The sequence below is a fragment of the Scyliorhinus canicula genome, chromosome 4 (assembly GCF_902713615.1).
Source record: "Scyliorhinus canicula chromosome 4, sScyCan1.1, whole genome shotgun sequence".
Lineage (NCBI taxonomy): Eukaryota > Metazoa > Chordata > Chondrichthyes > Carcharhiniformes > Scyliorhinidae > Scyliorhinus > Scyliorhinus canicula.
The window spans coordinates 84406133-84424833 of record NC_052149.1 but is presented as its reverse complement, the minus strand read 5'-3'; the positions used below and the strand labels follow the sequence as shown (position 1 = coordinate 84424833).

Below are 18701 nucleotides of genomic sequence, written 5' to 3'. Positions count from 1 at the left end.
ACAGGCTGCTGACCACTTCCCGACCAGTATTTCACGTTGTGGTAGTGCAAGCGGATGTTGCGCGGCTGTTGAACAGCTGGACCACTGAGCCGCAGGTGGAATACTGCCGATCAGTGCCTGGGGATGAGCCGAGCAGCATGCACAGGATGAACAGTAGAATGGAGCTCCAAGCTGGGACCACCACTGTTAGCCCGTGGACACCTGTCAGTCTCAGTCCCCAACCCACGCACGTGCGCAGTGACCAGCGCACAGCCCAGCGGTGCGCCACCTGCCCCCTGAAACGCCGCAACCAATCGAGGACTGCCCCGAGTTTGAAAAATCCTGTCATTAGCCACCACTTCCCCCTGTCTGCAGATGTCAAGGTCACCATTCACTTGGAAAATGTCTAAGATCAGATTGGATGGCATCTCACAGTTTGTTTTTAAAAATGTATTTATTTATTCGTTCATGAGATGTTGGCGTCACCAGCTGGCCCGATATTTATTGCCCATCCCTAATTGCCCTTGAGTGACTGTTAAGAGTCAACACATTGCTGTGGGTCTGGAGTCACATGCAGACCCGAGCAGGTAAGGACAGCAGATTTCCCTAATGGACACGAGTGAATCAGATGGGTTTTTATATCAATTGACAATGGATTCATGGTCATCATTAGACATTTAATTCAAGATTTTTATTGAATTCCAATTTTGTCACCTGCCGTGAGGGGCTTTGAACCAGGTGAAATCCTGGGTCTTTAGATTACTAGTCCAGTGACAATATCACCACACCACTGTCCCCATGGTAGCTCATTGTTCCATCAGTGGACTATTCTAGAAGGCCGGGGACTGCATCCACTTTGAGTCAAATGGGCCAGTGTTCGTATAGAGCATGTAGGGATTTGCCTCCATTGATGGATTCTCTCACGTCTGGGGGAAAACCATTAACACAGGAACATAGGAATTAGGAGCGGAATAGGGAATTCATCCCTTTGAGCCTGCTCCGCCATTCAATCAGATCATGGCTGATCTCTCCCTGGACTCAAAACCACCTCCCCAGCTGTTGCCCATGTCCCTTTAACCCGTTCATTTAACCAAAAATATATGTATCTCCTTCTTGAAACCATTTAATGACTCTGATTCCACCGTACTATGGGTCAGTGAGTTCCACATTCACCGCCCTCTGCGAGCAGTAGTTCCTCCTCATCTCAGTTTAAATCTACTGCCTCTCAATCAATATCAGTGACCTCTTGTTCTAGAGAGATAATAAAAGGCACAGACAAACCAGCCAACCTGACCCCAGTAGCTCCCTTTGAAATTGGTCTAATCTAGTCCTAGGTTGTTTTTTAGTCACTCCTTAGGAAAAACAAGGTGTGACATTCCTGAAATTGAGACAATTCTTTTGTTCTGGACACTGCTGGGGATGAATTCCAAACAGAGGGCCCACCATCTTAACTGTCTTTGTTCAGCAGAAATGTCCAGTTTAAAAATAAGAAATAATAAGGATAAAGTATAAAAATATACCGTGTTGGGTTTTTGTTCTGTGCTGGTGGAACTACACGGTTGTTACGTTCTTGCTCCCATTCTGCAAATTGCTCTGTGGGCAACACAAGAAGATGATGATGAGAACTTTGCCTACTCGGGGCAGTGAGAGTCGCAGTTTGCATTCATTTAATACTGGACTGTTTTATTTCAGACAAAAGATTTGCATTTATACGTATCACCAAAGTGTTTCACATACTTGAGGTGCAATGACTGTTCGAGACCAACTTGCGACCATTTTTTAGATACTAAGATCCCAAATGGTAATCAACAGCTTGGGGCTAAATAGCTGGCTTTTAAAGCAGACCAAGGCAGGCCAGCAGCACGGTGAAATTCCCATACCAGCCTTCCTGAACAGGCGCCGGAATGTGGCGACTAGGGGCTTTTCACAGTAACTTCATTGAAGATTACTCGTGACAATAAGCTATTTTCATTTCATTTCATTTCAATTTGCTTTTCGGCCAACAAAGTACTTTAGAGGGTAGTCACTGTTGTAATGAAGGAAATGTAATAGGTCAATAATCAATTAATTTTGGGAATCTAGGATGAGGGATTATAATGTAAAAATTAGAACCTGGTCTTTCAGGACTGAAATTAGGAACAGGACGAAGTCTTACAACACCAGGTTAAAGTCCAACAGGTTTATTTGGAATCACTAACTTTCGGAGCGCAGCTCCTTCATCACCTGATGAGATGTTGCGTTAATCAATAGTGACTCCTGCTCAATAATGCCTCCTTTGTGAGGAGTGTTCGCGTGTCATTAATGCAACTGGCTACTCGACTTTAACCTGGTGTTGTAAGACCTCTTACTGTGCCACCCCAGTCCAACGTCGGCATCTCCACATCATGAAATTAGGAAACCACATGAAAAGGGGTAGAAGTTTGGACTCTTTTTCACAAACATCAATTGATGCTAGATCAATATCAATGCGCGATCAATTGTTAAATTTGATCTGAGATTGAGTTCTGAAATACCCTAACTAGGGTAGTAACTACTTGGTTAAAATCTTCAGTTTTGCGCATATGCAATGAAAATGCATTAGCTGTGATCTCACCTGTCTGTGGAAGGGATCTTAAGGAAAATCAGCTTTTTGTATATAGAAGTTGCCAGTTATTTTGAAAAATAACTTTTGTTGGTCACTTTATGCCTGTTATTTTCTTGTGTTAATTTAAATGCTGGGGCGTCTAGGAACGTAATGCTTTCCTTGTGTGTTATGGCTATAAGTTTAATGGAGAGGTGATGATTATTAAATATATTGATGAATTATTCTAATCCTGCTTCTTTGTGAATCCAAATACCCCATATGCTAACACATACAGAAGGTAATATTATAATATAATTGTATCACCTAATAAAGGAGTTAGTGAGAATGAAAAAGAAGCCCTTAAAACCAAAAACTAACACCTGAAAATCATTACGTAACCCGTGAGAAAACCTCGAAGAACCCTTGGAGAAAAAAATATTTTGAGCCCTGTGACCTCTGCCCTTCACCTGCAGATTCAACAAACAAATAACATCGCTCCGGATGAACTCTCATCTTGCTATCATCTATGGTTTGATATGATGGCCCCATCCCATTTCCAGGGTTGCCTCCTTGATAGCTGTGTGTGTGTGTGTGTGTGTGTGTGTGTAGCATTGCACCACCAGACTTGGATATCTCTTGAATTATGTGCTTTCCTCCTACAGCATGGAGAAGATTTACGAGATTTTCCTCCCTCACTATTTTCAGCTTGACAGTCACATGAGATGTGTTAATCAGTAATGACTCCAGCTCAATAGTGCCCCATTTGTGAGGAGTGTTGACGTGTCATTAATGCAACTGCCTACTTGACTTGACAATGAGAACCGTGGGCACTCAGTCTCATTAGACCGTGTGCATGCAACTGTCTATATAATTACAGGGCTGCCACTTGGGTTTTGCTTGCTACGCACCTTTCCAGACCGTAGCAGATCATTGAAGTGTTTTATACATTGAACCCATCTCCTCCCAGTCATCCCCCACTGCTGACCTCTGCTGCAACCTCTACCCATTCCCTCTTTGCCTGGCTGGAGGGTTTCTTCTGGTAGAGGGCAGAGCACATCTTTTCTCGTGAAGACAGCATGCCTTCAAATCCTTAGTGGTATCAGAAAAGCATGAGATAGCTCGGGGCCACCTGCACTGGCTAGCTTTTGAGCACTCTGCTGTTCGATCTCACAAGGGAATGGCAAGTTCAGTCAAGTGTTCTAAAATGACCCTCTATAATGAGGTCTGGCCTCCAGGCTGCTCCGATTTGGGGCTGAACTTGCCCATGGACCTTTGCATTTAAAAATCATTGGCATCACTGAGGCCGATGAAGTGCTGGTTGGGATCCAGCTTTTGAGTATATTCAAGTCATAGATTGATAGATTACTAATTGAACCCGGGGATATGAGATAGTGTGAAAAATCGCTATGGTAGAAGTCTTATTGAGTGGCAGAGGACACATGGTCTTCACCCCGCTCCTATTTATTGTACTTTTGGGATCTTATAAACATTTGCAATTTTTTTTTTACGTTAATTTTTAGAAAGAAAAAATGAAGACTGAGCAGTTGTCACATTGCAGTGGAGGAAGTCAGTTATCACAGCAATCTTCCTTATCTCCTGGTGGAAAGAAAAAAAGAAAACTGGTAAGTTTTCAATGCAAGTACAGTCAATGTGATCACTCCATAGGACAGCCCACTAAGTCACTGTAAATCTTTTAATCTTGCCATTCAGTTATAATGCATTTGACTTTGCTTTCATGACACACAGTTTCCATGTGAAAATGCATTGTAACTGATAGAGCACAAAAATGCAATGGTTCAAGTAGCTTTATTTATTCCAAGTTGTAGTAAATAAAATTAACTTTGTTTTAGATCTATATAATAACTTTTGTGAATGCTGTTCCTTTGGTACATGTCCTCCTCGATCATTTGAAGTTGATAATGTATTAGCATGAAATAATCTTGTTGGAATGTGTTTGAGTTCAACAGAGTGAAGAGATTCAGATAATATGTACTGTAGACTGATGGGTATTCGTAAAGACACCAGCAAAGCCTAATGGTTAAAAATGCTAACTCTGTATCAGCATAAGCAACATAAACAGCGGGGGCCTGCAGTGAAAAACAGGATGTGCAGCCAGGGAGTGAGCACAGGAACTGATTGGACAATAGCTGTTGCTATATAAACAAGTAATTGAACACCGACCCCTGTGTGAGGTGCTCCTGAGAAAATGACGATCCCTAGGTGAGCCACGACTCTTCAGCATTCGTGACCAGGAAAGACAGTGATTGATTACTGCTGTCTCGTGAGTATGTGACGGGAAGCATGGGGAAGATCTGTGTGAGAAGGAGAGACAAAGAAGCTTCAGAAGCAATAACCTGAAGGAATAACCACTGTAAGAAACAGACCTGAGCCTGGGATCCAGAGAGGAAACAGGGATTCACCAAGAGGTAGTCTGATCCACCTCGCCCCTTATTGGATGGTATTTGGGCCCAAGCTTTGAGTTTTGATACCTTTTGTAGAAAGTATTGATGCTGTGTGTAACAGTTTCTGATACCCTTTTATAGTGGTGTTTTGATACTTTTGGGGTAACTTGGTAAGATATAACAAAAGAGATTGTTGTATGATAATTTGAGAGTTTGAGTGTTTTGTCCATAATTAGTTGACCCAAGTTTGAGGTGCACCAGTAAAAGTTAAACAAAAGGAATATTTGAAGATCATTCGCACAATAATAACATGCAAGTTATTCTTGGAAATTGTTAGTTTATATAATGGCCTAGATTTTACATTCAGTGGCCAAGAAACAGCATTCACCATTCATTTTTTAATATTTGCTCACAGTATGTTAACTTGGCTGATAGGGCCAGCATTTGTTGCTCATCCCTAATTGCCCTTGAGAAGGTGGTGGTGAGCAGTTCTTTTGAATCCCTGTAGCCCATTTGGTATAGCAATACCTATAGTGCTATAGGGAGGAAATTCCAGGACTTTGATTCCACAGTGGTGAAGGAGTGTTAAAGTGGTTCCACATCAGGGTGGTGCGTCTTGGAGGGAAAATTAAAGCTGGTTGTGTTCCTATACATCTAATGACCTTGCCCTTCTAGGTGGAAAATGTTTGTTTGGAAGGTGCTGTTGAAGGAGCCTTGACGAGTTGCTGCAGTGCATCTTGAAGATGGTACACACTGCTGGCTATACAGGTGGTGAATGGATTGCAGATCAAGGGAGCTGCTGTCTTTGATGGTATCAAGCTTTCTTGACTGTTGTTGCAACTGTACTCATCCAGGGAAGTGGAGAGTATTCTATCACACTCTTGATTTGTGCCGGCTTTGAAGTGGTATGACGGGAGTTACTCACTGCAGAATTCCCAGCCCCAACCTGTTTTTAGAGCCACAGTATTTGTTTCTGGTCATGGTAATTCTCAGGCTGTTGATGATAATGCAATTGAATGTCAAGGACAGATCATTTTTATCACTGTTTCCTGGGATGTGAGCATGCCCAGCATTTGTTGCTCATCCCTAATTGCTCTGGTGAAGGTGTAGGTAAGCTGCCTTCTTGAGCTATTGCAATCCATCTGATGTGGGTACACTTACAGTGCAGTTAAGAAGCGTGTTCCAAGATTTTTACCCAGGACAGTGAAGGGACGTTGACATAATTCCAAGTCAGGATAGTATGTTGCTTGAAGGGGAACTTGCAGGTTGTGATGGGCCCTTGTGTCTGCTGACCTTGTGACTTCTACCACCAAGAAGGACATGCTTGGTTGATGCTGTTGAAGGAGCCTTGGTGAGTTGTTGCTGCAGTGCACCTTGTATATGGAATATACTGCTGTCACTGTGAGTTGATGGCGGAGAGAGTGCATGTTTATTGGAATGCCAATCAAGTGGGCGTCTTTGTCTTGGATTATGTTGAGCTTCTTCAGTGTTGTTGGTGTTGCACTCATCTACTCACACAGATTTGTGCCTTGCCGATGATGAACAGACATGGGAAGAAAGGAGGAGGGTGACTTTCCATAGAATTAGTCTCTGACCTGCTCTTGTATCCACACTATTTATATGATGAATCCAGTTTCTGATCAGTTGTGATCCTCCTCACACTGCCAGATGTAGATGGTGGGGGATTAGTGAATTCAGTGATTGTAATGTCAAGGGGCAATGGTTAGATTGTCTATCATTGGAGATGGTCATTGTCTCGCACTTGTGTGGCCCAAATGTTACTTGCCACTTATTAGCCCAAACCTAAATGCTGTCCAGATCTTGCTACATATGATCACAGATTGCTTCAGTGTCTGAGGAGTCATAAATGGTGCTGAACACTGCACAAGCTTCAGTGAACATCCCCACTTCTGATCTTATGGTGGAGGTAAGATCATTGATGAAGCAGCTATAGATGGTTGGGCCTAGGATATCAAAATAAATACGAGAATCAAAGAGTATGAGAAGAGACTGGCAACCAACATAAAAAGGGATCCAAAGGCCTTCCAGATGTTTATAAATAGTAAAAGGAAAATGGAGCTCTAAAGGGACCACAATAGGGATTTACGCATGGAGGTAGAGGGCATAGTTGCGATACTAAATGAGTACTTTGCATCTTAACAAGGAAGAAGATGCATCTGGCTTTACCAAGGAAGAAGATCCTTTATCAAGAGTGAAGAAGAAGAAAATCATGGTAATTCTCAGGCTGTTGATGATAATGCAATTGAATGTCAAGGACAGATCATTTTTATCACTGTTTCCTGGGATGTGAGCATGCCCAGCATTTGTTGCTCATCCCTAATTGCTCTGGTGAAGGTGTAGGTAAGCTGCCTTCTTGAGCTATTGCAATCCATCTGATGTGGGTACACTTACAGTGCAGTTAAGAAGCGTGTTCCAAGATTTTTACCCAGGACAGTGAAGGGACGTTGACATAATTCCAAGTCAGGATAGTATGTTGCTTGAAGGGGAACTTGCAGGTTGTGATGGGCCCTTGTGTCTGCTGACCTTGTGACTTCTACCACCAAGAAGGACATGCTTGGTTGATGCTGTTGAAGGAGCCTTGGTGAGTTGTTGCTGCAGTGCACCTTGTATATGGAATATACTGCTGTCACTGTGAGTTGATGGCGGAGAGAGTGCATGTTTATTGGAATGCCAATCAAGTGGGCGTCTTTGTCTTGGATTATGTTGAGCTTCTTCAGTGTTGTTGGTGTTGCACTCATCTACTCACACAGATTTGTGCCTTGCCGATGATGAACAGACATGGGAAGAAAGGAGGAGGGTGACTTTCCATAGAATTAGTCTCTGACCTGCTCTTGTATCCACACTATTTATATGATGAATCCAGTTTCTGATCAGTTGTGATCCTCCTCACACTGCCAGATGTAGATGGTGGGGGATTAGTGAATTCAGTGATTGTAATGTCAAGGGGCAATGGTTAGATTGTCTATCATTGGAGATGGTCATTGTCTCGCACTTGTGTGGCCCAAATGTTACTTGCCACTTATTAGCCCAAACCTAAATGCTGTCCAGATCTTGCTACATATGATCACAGATTGCTTCAGTGTCTGAGGAGTCATAAATGGTGCTGAACACTGCACAAGCTTCAGTGAACATCCCCACTTCTGATCTTATGGTGGAGGTAAGATCATTGATGAAGCAGCTATAGATGGTTGGGCCTAGGATATCAAAATAAATACGAGAATCAAAGAGTATGAGAAGAGACTGGCAACCAACATAAAAAGGGATCCAAAGGCCTTCCAGATGTTTATAAATAGTAAAAGGAAAATGGAGCTCTAAAGGGACCACAATAGGGATTTACGCATGGAGGTAGAGGGCATAGTTGCGATACTAAATGAGTACTTTGCATCTTAACAAGGAAGAAGATGCATCTGGCTTTACCAAGGAAGAAGATCCTTTATCAAGAGTGAAGAAGAAGAAAATCCACGGGTTCTGATGGTCTCCATTCTAAATGCTCATGTTGTAGGAGGTAACGTAGTGAATTGAATGAAAGGGACAGTAGCAATGTGGATATACAATTGCCGTAGTAATAGGAAAGACAGTAATGCTTAATGAATATTTTTCGTGCTGGAGGAATGTTTGTAATGGCGTTCCTCAGGGGTCAGGAATGCTTCCTTGGTATATATTAATGAGTGTGCAGTGCAGGAGACAATTTCAAAGTTTGCAGATGACACAAAACTTGGAAACATTGCAAACTGTAAAGAAGAACAGCATTGAACTTCAAAAATGTATAGACAAGTTGGTGGAGTGGGCAGACAAGTGGCAGATGAAGTTCAATGCAGAGAAGTGTGAGGTGATGCATTTTGGCCGGAAGAACATGGACTGACTATAAAAAAGGGGTACAATTCTTCAGGGGGTGCAGTAGCAGAGTGGGCTGGGTCTACCAGTCCATAGATCATTGAACGTAGCTGGAAAAATGGAAAGAGTATAAACCATGCAGTATCCTGGGCTTTATTTAAACCAAAAATATATAGAGTATTCAATTCTTTTATTACAATTAAGGGGCAATTTAGTGTGGCCAATTCATCTACCCTGCACATCCTTGGGTTGTGGGGTTGAGACCTACGCAGACACGGGGAGAATGCACAAACTCCACATGGACAGTGACCTGGGGCCGTGATCAAACCTGGGCCATCGGCGCAATGAGGCAGCAGTGATAACCACTGCACCACCGTGCTGCCCAGATTCTGGGCTTTATTAATAGCGGCATAGGGTACAAGAATGTAAAGGTCCTTCCTGTTTATTCCCTGCCTATTCCCTTATTTCCCTTTCTTTTACTTTTGCTGTTACAATTTTGATTCATGGATGATTAATGGACAATTTTCTTTAATGCTAGTGGCCTGTATCGTTTAATTCAAGCAGGAGAATTCAGCAGCAGGAGAGATCACTCTGCTAGTCGGTGCTGGTTTAAACTGGAGCTGTAGACTGACCGGCACCAATGACTGAGATTGACTGGGACTCGGTTTGAATGATTTGGCTGGTGGCCAATGAATTGGTTCAAAAGGCTGTGTTCTGCCTGGTAACAGGCGGTGATTGGATCTGATGTCAGTGGAATGTTTATTTTTAAAGGAGTCCAAGGTTCCTGTTTTGATTCTGGCAGTCCGGTAAAGAAATCCAACTAAATTATCTCCAAAAGAAACCAGCTGAACACTTCCCCTGAAAGCCACTGGGTGCTTTCTCCTGAGTCTGCCGAGGCCTGAAGTCAAACCATAAGCTGAAAGCGAAGTTTAATGTGAAATGAAGTATCTCTCCAGAAAGATAGAGGTCTGAATGTGAAACTCGAGCTAAAAGCCCAGTTTGATGAGAAATAAGGGGCTCGATTCTCAGATTTTCACGCTATGTTTGGAGGATCCGTGGTGTTTTACGTGTGAAAAATTGGCGCTGCCGCAGCGCCAATCCTCTGTCCGGTGAGGGGCTAGCAGCCGCGCCGAGTGAAATGCCCGGCCTCCATGAAAGAAACGGCCAGAGAGTTGCCGGGTCCGTGGTTGTGCATGGGCATGGCGACAACCTGCAGCGGTCGCGCCATAGAACATGGCGCGGCTGTGCGTGGACCCGACCTGCCAGATAGTGCCCCCCTGTACACCTCTCGCCACCCCCCACCAGTCCCCCCAGCCCTCGCCAAAGCCCCCCCGGCCAGCAGCACGGTTCAAGCCCAAAAATGGCGGCGTTGGACACAGTCAGCAACCGCTACGCCGGGATCTCAACCGCTGAAACCACATGTCAACCGTGCGGTCCGGAACTGCCCCCCCCCCCCCCAAAACCACCCTGTGTTTGTCTGGCTTTTGTGTGTAGGTAGAGGGTGGGGCAGTTAAAGTGGGTTAGTAACTGTTAGCTTGTTAACCAGTTGAATTTTCTGCATAATTCATGATAGTTCTTGGTATAAATAAACAGTAATTGTGTTTACCTGGTGACTGTAATTATTGGACAGCCTTTGGGCATTTTGTATAAGAATTATTGGTTAATTCACTTGTGTTGTGATTCTGGGATGGGTGGGGCTGGAACTGTGCACTTGCCCATGGTGTCATGACAGTAATAGGAAGGTTGTGCTGAATTTATACAAGACACTAGTTAGACCCCAGCTGGAATATTGTGTGCAGTTCTGGGTGCTATACTGTAGGAAGGATGTGAGTGCATTAGAGAGATTGTAGAAGAGGTTTACAGGAATGGTTTCAGGGATTTGAAACTTCCAACTATGAGGACAAGTTGGAGATGTTGGAAAGAAGAAGGCTAAGAGGTGATTTGATCGAGGTGTTCATCATCACGAAGGGGCTGAACAGAATAGATAGAGAGAAACTGTTCCCAATTGTAAAAGGATCGAGAACGAGAGGGCACAGATTTAAAGTTGCAGAAGTGATTTTTAAAAAGAAAAACATTTTCACATAATGAGTGGTTCAGACCTGGAATGCATTGCCTGGAAGTGTGGTGGAGGCTGGAATTAGATAATTATTTGAAGAGAAACAATGTTCCAGCATATGGGGGAAAAGGCAGGAAAATGACAGTCATTTGGAGAGCCAGTGCAGACACACTGGTCTGAATTGATTCCTTTGATTCTGTACACATTTGCATGGGCAGAAGATTGGGTAGCTAACAGAAAATAGAAAGGAGCCATAAATGGTTATTTTCTGGTTGGCGGGAAATAATGAGGGATCCGTGCTGGGACCTCAATTTCTGACAATTCTGTAAATTATTTGAATGAAGGAACCGAAGGTATGGTTACTAAATTTGCTGATGACACAAAGGTAGGTAGGAAAGTAATTTGTGAAGAGGCTATAAGGTGACATGGATAGGTGAGATGAGTGGGCAGAGATCTGGCAGTTGGAGTAAAGTGTTGGAAAATGTGAAATTGTTCTTTTGGCAGGAAGGATAAAAAGGGAGAAAAATGGTGAGAAATTGCAGAGCTCTGAGATGCAGAGCGATTGAGTTTCTTAAGTGCAGGTACAGCAAGTAATTAGGAAAGCGAATGGAATGTTATTGTTTATTTTGGGGGAATTGAGTATAAAAGTTGTTTTAGTTGTACAGTGGTGAAACCACATACGTAGTACCATGTGCATCATTGGCCCCTTTAAGGAAGGATGTAAATGCATTGGATGCAGTTCAGGGTAGGTTTACTTGATTAATGCATGGAATAAGCAGGTTTTCTTATGAGGAAAGGTTGGACAGCTAAGCTTGTATCTGCTGTAAGAGATTACTTAATTGAAACATTAGATCCTGAGGGGTCTTTGGCAGGGTGGATATGAAGAGGATGTTTCCTCTTGTGGAAGAATCTATTTTTAGGGGTCACTGATAAAAATGAGTCGCTCATTTAAGACCGATGAGATGAAACGTTTTTGTCTTTGGAACTCTTCCTCAAAAGCAGCGCGAGCAGAGCCCTTGAATATTTTCAAGGTAAACTTAGATAGATCCTTGATAAACAAGGTGTGCAAGTTTGTTGGGATAGGTGGGATGTTACAGTCCGATCAGCAGTGGTCTTATTGAATGTCGGAGCAGTCTCGAAGGGCCAAGTGGCCTACTCCTAATTTGTATGTTCATATGTTGTCCAAATCATGGTGAAAGAGGAGGTGGTTGAGATACCGGACGGACTAAAAGTTGATATAGAGGAGTTATTTGGTGGGCTGGATGTATTTGTTGATAAGTCACTAGGACTGGATGAGATGCATCTGAGAGTACTGTGGGACTTAAGGCTGCAAATTTCTGAGGCACCTACCATAATCTTTGGTGGTGGGAAATCTTTTAGGAATATAATCCGTGACAAAATTGACAAGTGTGAATTAATTAAGGAAAGTCAGCAAGGATTTCTTCAGGGTAAATTAACCAATTTGAGATTTTCAATGAAGTTAGAGAGGATTGATGACGGCAGTGAGATTGGTGTGATGTACATTGACTTCCCAAAAGTATTTGACAAAGTGCTACAATTCGGCATGTTAGCAAGGAAGCCCATGGAATAAGAGTGACAGCGATAGCATAGATATGAAATTGTCTGAGTGCCAGAAGCAGTAATGCGAATTATTGTTTTTTGGACTGGAGGAAAGCATGCAATGTGATTCTGTGGGTATTATAGGAACTACAGCTTTTGTTGATCTATATTCATGACCAGGACGGGGTGCGGGACGCCATTTCAAAATTTGATGATGGAAATATTGTGGACTGTGAAGTAGTGATAGACTTGAAGAGGCCATAACAGCCTGGTTAGAATGGGTGGGCACATGGAGATGAAATTTAATGCAGAGAAATATGGTTTTGTATTTTGATAGGAAATATCAGGAAAGGCAACATAAAATGAAGGATACAATTCTAAAGGTAGTTTAGGAGCAGAGGGATCTTGGACTGTGTGCAAATCCTTGAAGCTTGGGAAAGCACGTAGTAGGGCTTAAGAAATCCTGGGCTTTATAAAGGCACAGAGTACAAAAACAAGAAGTTGTAGCCAGGGCCGGCTCAAGGTACCGGCAACTCGAGCAGTCGCCCGGGGCGCCATGTGCTAGGGGGCGCCATCAAGGAGTGCGGGTCCTGCGCATGCGCAGTTGGGCCGGTGCCAACCAGCGCATGCGCGGTGGCCGCCCTCCCTCAGGCCGCCCCGCACAAACATGGCGGATGGATCCAGGCTCGCCGGTGGTCACTCCGCCCCCCCCCCCCCCTCGGGCCCCCTCGGCCCCCCCCCCCGAAGGGCGCCGAAGTTCAGCTTGCCCGGGGCGCCAGCAACCCTAGGGCCGGCGCTGGTTGTAGCGAACCTTTATAAAACACTGATTTGGCCTCAACTGGAATTCGGTCCGGCTAATGGGGTCTCACCCACTTTTTGAGAACTGACAGGAAATCCCCATCAGTTCTGTGGGGGAGGCCGAATGGAGGTAGGCCATCGTCAGGCCTTATTCATGTTGAAGATCCCTGGTGAAGGATGCCCTACCTGCAGTCAATCAGACTGGAAGCTTCTCATGCCACCAGCAGAAGTGGTGGGTATGTGGCAGCAGTGCACCCACCAGAGGTCAAGGATCATCATGAGGCCCCAGACCAAAGGTGTGTGAAGGCAGAATGGGGATCACGGAGTGGAGTTTGTGGGAGAGGGAATGGGGACAGGTGTGGAGGGGTGGTTAGAGGCAAGGGCAGTGGCTTTCAGCAGCACCTTCACCTTCCCTATTCTGGATGTCTCATTCGGAGAGGCCCTCCAAAAAAGCAGAGGCTGCTGGTTGTCTTCTGGGCAGCACTTAAAACTGTGTGGCCTCCCGCAGTGAGACACCACTAAATTGCACTAAATTTATCTCGGGGATAAAGCATGTCATCATAGGCCTGCTTACTACCTTGCTGCTGGTGGCTGGGAATCCTGCATCATACCGTTCCACGCTACTGGGAAAGGTTTTGCCACTGCTAGGAGTCTGATGCGTGACTTCTCCCGCGATTAAGAAGTTCTAACCGCTGTATATCCCGCTGAAGGAGGCTGCATTTAAACTAGCTCACGGTGTCTAATTCTGGGAATCAGATTTTAGGAAAGATGTGAAGACATTGTGGAAACATAGAAAATAGGTGCAGGAGAAGGCCATTCGCCCCCTTCGAATATGCACCATCATGGCTGATCATGCAAATTCAGTATCCCACTCCCGCTTTCTCTCCATACCTCTGGATCCCTTTAGATGAAAGTCCAGCACCCTCTTGAATATATCCAATGAACTGGCCCCAACAGCTTTCTGCTGTAGAGTTTGCAGAAAGAATGGTTCCAGGGATGCGTGACTTCCATTGTGAGGATAGATTGGCATGGCTGGTGGTGTTTTCATTGGTAAAGCGAAGATTGAGGGGAGATTAAATATAAATAGAGATGTTCAAAATTATTATGGGGCTGGATAATATAGAGAGAAAGAAACTGCTCCCTTTGGGGGTGGAAGGGCTAAACACCAGTAAGCACCAATTTAAGATGATTCGCAAAAGAATCAATAGTGACGTGATCAAAACTTTTTTTTCGGCTGTGAGTGAACTGGTATACAGTCTGAGAGCGTAGTAAAGGCAGGTTCAGTTGTGGTTTTTGCAGGTTTGCAGGACTATGTGGAAAAGGTGAAGCAGTGGGTCGAGCTAGAGCTGATACAGTCACAATGGGCTGAATGGTCTCCATCTGACCGTACTATGATTCTATTCTAATGGGCAACTAATGGATTAGTATCTCAACCTATTTTAATGCTTACTCTAACAGTGAGACACTAGTATAACGCGGCTTGTGGAGGAGCCTGGTAACCTGAATTGCAGCTACTGATTTCTGCAGTTTACTGCACATGCGTGCACTTCATAAACTGCTGTCTTATTGACTTATTATTAATAATAATAGTCAGCACTAATAATTTGGGCGGCATGGTGGTTCAGTGGTTAGTACTGCTGCCTCACTGCGCCAGGGACCTGGGTTCAATTCCAGCCTTGGGTGACTGTGGAGTTTGTACATTCTCCCCGCGTCTGAATCGGTTCCCTTGGGGTGCTCCGGTTTCCTTCCACAGTCCAAAGATGTGCAGGTTAGGTGGATTGATAAATTCCCCCTCAGTGTCCAGGGATGTGCAGGTTAGGTTACGGCATTATGGGGGTTAGGGCGGGATGGACATGGGTGGAGTGCTCATTCGAATGGTCGGTGCTGACTCGATGGACCAAATGGCCTCCTGCACTGTAGGGATTCTATGATTTCTCCACTATTTACATTGAAAAATATGGGCTGTTATACTCGTGGTTGCCTTGTGTTATTTCAGCAAGCCAGGTTTCTGTGGCTGGAATTCTCCCGCTGGTCTCGCTGAAGTAGATCCCCCACCGCATGTTCCGCAACAGCAGTATGTCACCATCAACTTTGGCGTGACCGGAAGATCCTGTCGGCGACCGATGGTGAGCCGCCTCTGCCACGGGGGGAGGCTGGGGAATTCTGCCCCGTATATTTGCACATTTCTTTTGGAGAACTAGTGGAAGAATTTGCAAAATCTTAAAAACCTTGACAGGCTTTGACGTGTGATTCTTTATACTACTGCCACTTTGCCCTCTAACTCCATTGAGAAACAAATGCAAAATAGTTTAACAAGTCTCCTACTCTATGAGAGAAAGGAATTTGACAAAATGAAACTGCTCAGGTGCCTGTGTGGACAAGATAGAGTTCAGCAGGGATACCATAGATCATAGAATTTACAGTGCAGAAGGAAGCCATTCGGCCATCGAGTCTGCACCGGCTCCTGGAAAGAGCACCCTACCCAAGGTTAACACCTCCACCCTATCCCCATAACCCAGTAACCCCACCCAACACTAAGGGCAATTTATCATGGCCAATCCGCCTAACCTGCACATCTTTGTACTGTGGGAGGAAACCAGAGCACCCGGAGGAGACCCACGCACACACGGGGAGGATGTGCAGACTCCGCACAGACAGTGACCCAAGCCGGAATCGAACCTGGGACCTTGGAGCTGTTAAGCGATTGTGCTATCCACAATGCTACCGTGCTGCCCCACTGGTCCTCTGGTCTAATAATTATTATTCTCAAGGCTCACAGATACGCTATGCTGTTCACTTGGATTGGATACTGGAAGGTTTGCTGCTGCCCATGAAACCATATTCCCAGTAAAATGATTCAGGAGAGCAAGGGGAAAAAAAGAACAAGAAAACTCCTCTGCAAACCTTGCTAGAAGCATATGTGCAGGAATATTTTTATTCAATTGTACACCGTTCCTTTATGTAATATTTGTAGTTGAAACCTAAATGTGCTCACATAACATAATATGTTCATCCTTTTAAGTAAGATATTTGTTTATTTAAATAACTCACGTCTGTTAAAACTGGAGGTAGCCAAATGGTTTATGAAGTATTCAGTAAAATGGGCAATACTGTAGTAATTTCTACTCATTTGTACCTGGCATAACGGATATGAAAAATAAAAGAACTTGACATGGAATTAGAAGCTAGTTATAGAACATAGCATAAAAGGTTATGGGTTCAACTTAGGTTAGGCACTTTGTGTTTCAAGAGTATGCTTATAATGTGCATAGCTGCAAATTGTCTCACAACAATGAGAAGGAGAAACACAACATTTATGCTTCCATGACTTTTTGAAAATGAGAACCAAAGGTTATTTTCAAAATTTGTGACATGATCTTGAATGTATATTGGATTTGTGACATAGGAGCGGAAAGTGTTTTGGATTCTAGCTACAACACTGAGTTTATAATAAATAACAGTGAACAACTTCTTATGTACTAGTAAAATGTAAAATGTTTTGATGTCAATGTTTTATGTTTTTTTCATTAGTACCATCAAGAGGTAGATGCTGCCACAGCACTCAAACTCTCCATGGAAGAACAGGCCAACTCGTCCTGGCCTAGGTTAGTGTTGGAGACCTTTCTAAATTTAAAATAATAATTGGGTAATGCATGAATGCACTAATTACCGGTTTTAAGTCCTCTTTATACATTAATTCAATACTTTAAAATCAAGACCACAGCGGACTAATCAGTGCATCATGCACATGCAAGAGATTTATTTGGATAGTAAATAAATAGTTTGAAATAAATGTACCCAACAATGTGCTCAAATTATTCTTGTACTAATTCAAGGTATGCTAAAATACCTTGTATATAAAATGCCTTTAGTATAAAATAGTGGATTTCCTGTGGAATTATGAAAAATTGGAAGATAGAATGAGGTACAATTGGAGATGGATTGACTTAGTCAGGGAATAATTTCTGGGGAAGGAAAACATATAAAAAGTATCAATTGGTCGACAACATTAGGTTTCTTCCATATACATGGATGTGTTGTGGTGTTGGTTTAATTTTATTTCTTTTGATACTTTGTCTCTTGTTTTCTTTACGGTTATTTCTCTAGTATTTTCAGAGTAGAAAAACAGCAGTGGGTGTAAACATAGAACAGCACAGAACAAGCCCTTCGGCCTCGATGTTGTGCCGAGCTTTGTCCGAAACCAAGATCAAGCTATCCCACTCCTTGTCATTCTGGTGTGCTCCATGTGCCTATCCAATAACAGCTTGAAAGTTCCTAAAGTGTCCGACTCCACTATCACAGCAGGCAGTCCATTCCACACTCTAACCACTCTCTGAGTAAAGAACCTACTTTGGACATCCCTCTGATATCTCCCACCCTGAACCTTATAGCTATGCCCCCTTGTAACACCTACATCCACCCGCGATCATGGGGAAAGTAAGTGAAAGATAAAACAACTTTGGCAGAAATTTAGAGGGGGAGCCCTGAGACATGGCAGAAGTGAAAGTTGAAATTTGGTTTGGTTTGCATGTGGACAGATTTTAGTTAAGAATTTATTTGCAAATGCGGGTTTAAATTTGGATTTTTTCAAAAACTCAAACTCTTATGGCAGAGGGGCAATTTGAGTTTTCTCTTGAGAGCATTCATAATCAAACAAAAGATACAAGTAGATGTAATTACAAGGCCATGATTGATTTCTTCACCTCGCCTGCTTTTTTCTCTTTCATGCTGCCTCTGTTTTAAAACAGTCAGTATAATTTTTACTGGAATATAACTTTCAAAATTGTCCACCAACTTTAATTAGTTTTGGTAAAGCTCAGAGCAGGTACTTGGTGGAATCTGATGAGAAATGTTTCAACAATTAGGCTGACTATATCCTACTGATGCATCTTGTGAAATTATGGGAGCTGCCTTCAGTTTACACCAAAGCTTTTTGCCAAGCCCATACTTTAAGGAGTATCTGGGGCCTTCAGGTCACGCCTATAAGGAAGGTGTTGAAAAGCACAATACACCATTCAGTAGATGAATTTAATTAGGTAATTTGGACATTCTGAATTCTCTCTCAGGTGCCGGAATGTGGCGACGAGGGGTTTTCACAGTAACTTCATTGCAGTGTTAATGTAAGCCTACTTGTGACAATAAAGATTATTAATATCATTATAATTCATATTCTATTGAAATGTGTTTTTTTAATTAAAAAATTTTTTTTAAACCTTAATTTTGATTATTCAGATATAGCTAAATGCAACTGGATTTCATTAGTTTATAGTTTAAAAAAAAAGTTCTTCTGACTGATCATTCAGGATTCATTGCCATCAGAAGTTCTTGGTGGTTCCTCCCTGGTAATTTTATGTATTTTTCTTCGGCAATCACTCGTAACGAGTATGGACACAGTGACACAGTGGTTTAGCACTGCTGCTTCACAGTGCCAGGGACCATGGATCAATTCGAGCCTTGGGTGACAGTCTGCACAGAGTTTGCCCTTTCT

The 18701-nt window shown here is 43.3% G+C and overlaps 1 protein-coding gene across 6 annotated transcripts in view; it reads left to right on the top strand.

Moving 5' to 3' along the window:
* swt1 (SWT1 RNA endoribonuclease homolog) overlaps positions 1-18701 on the top strand; it is a 266421-nt gene that overhangs the window by 36660 nt on the left and 211060 nt on the right. For 5 of the 6 annotated variants that reach the window (XM_038794629.1, XM_038794631.1, XM_038794630.1 and 2 more), the window contains 2 exons: positions 4063-4164; positions 16745-16818. In XM_038794629.1, the coding sequence (XP_038650557.1) occupies positions 4063-4164; positions 16745-16818 (176 nt within the window). Of the gene's footprint in view, positions 1-2363; positions 2392-4062; positions 4165-16744; positions 16819-18701 lie in introns of those variants that run through there. The other variant, XM_038794634.1, reaches the window with a different exon arrangement.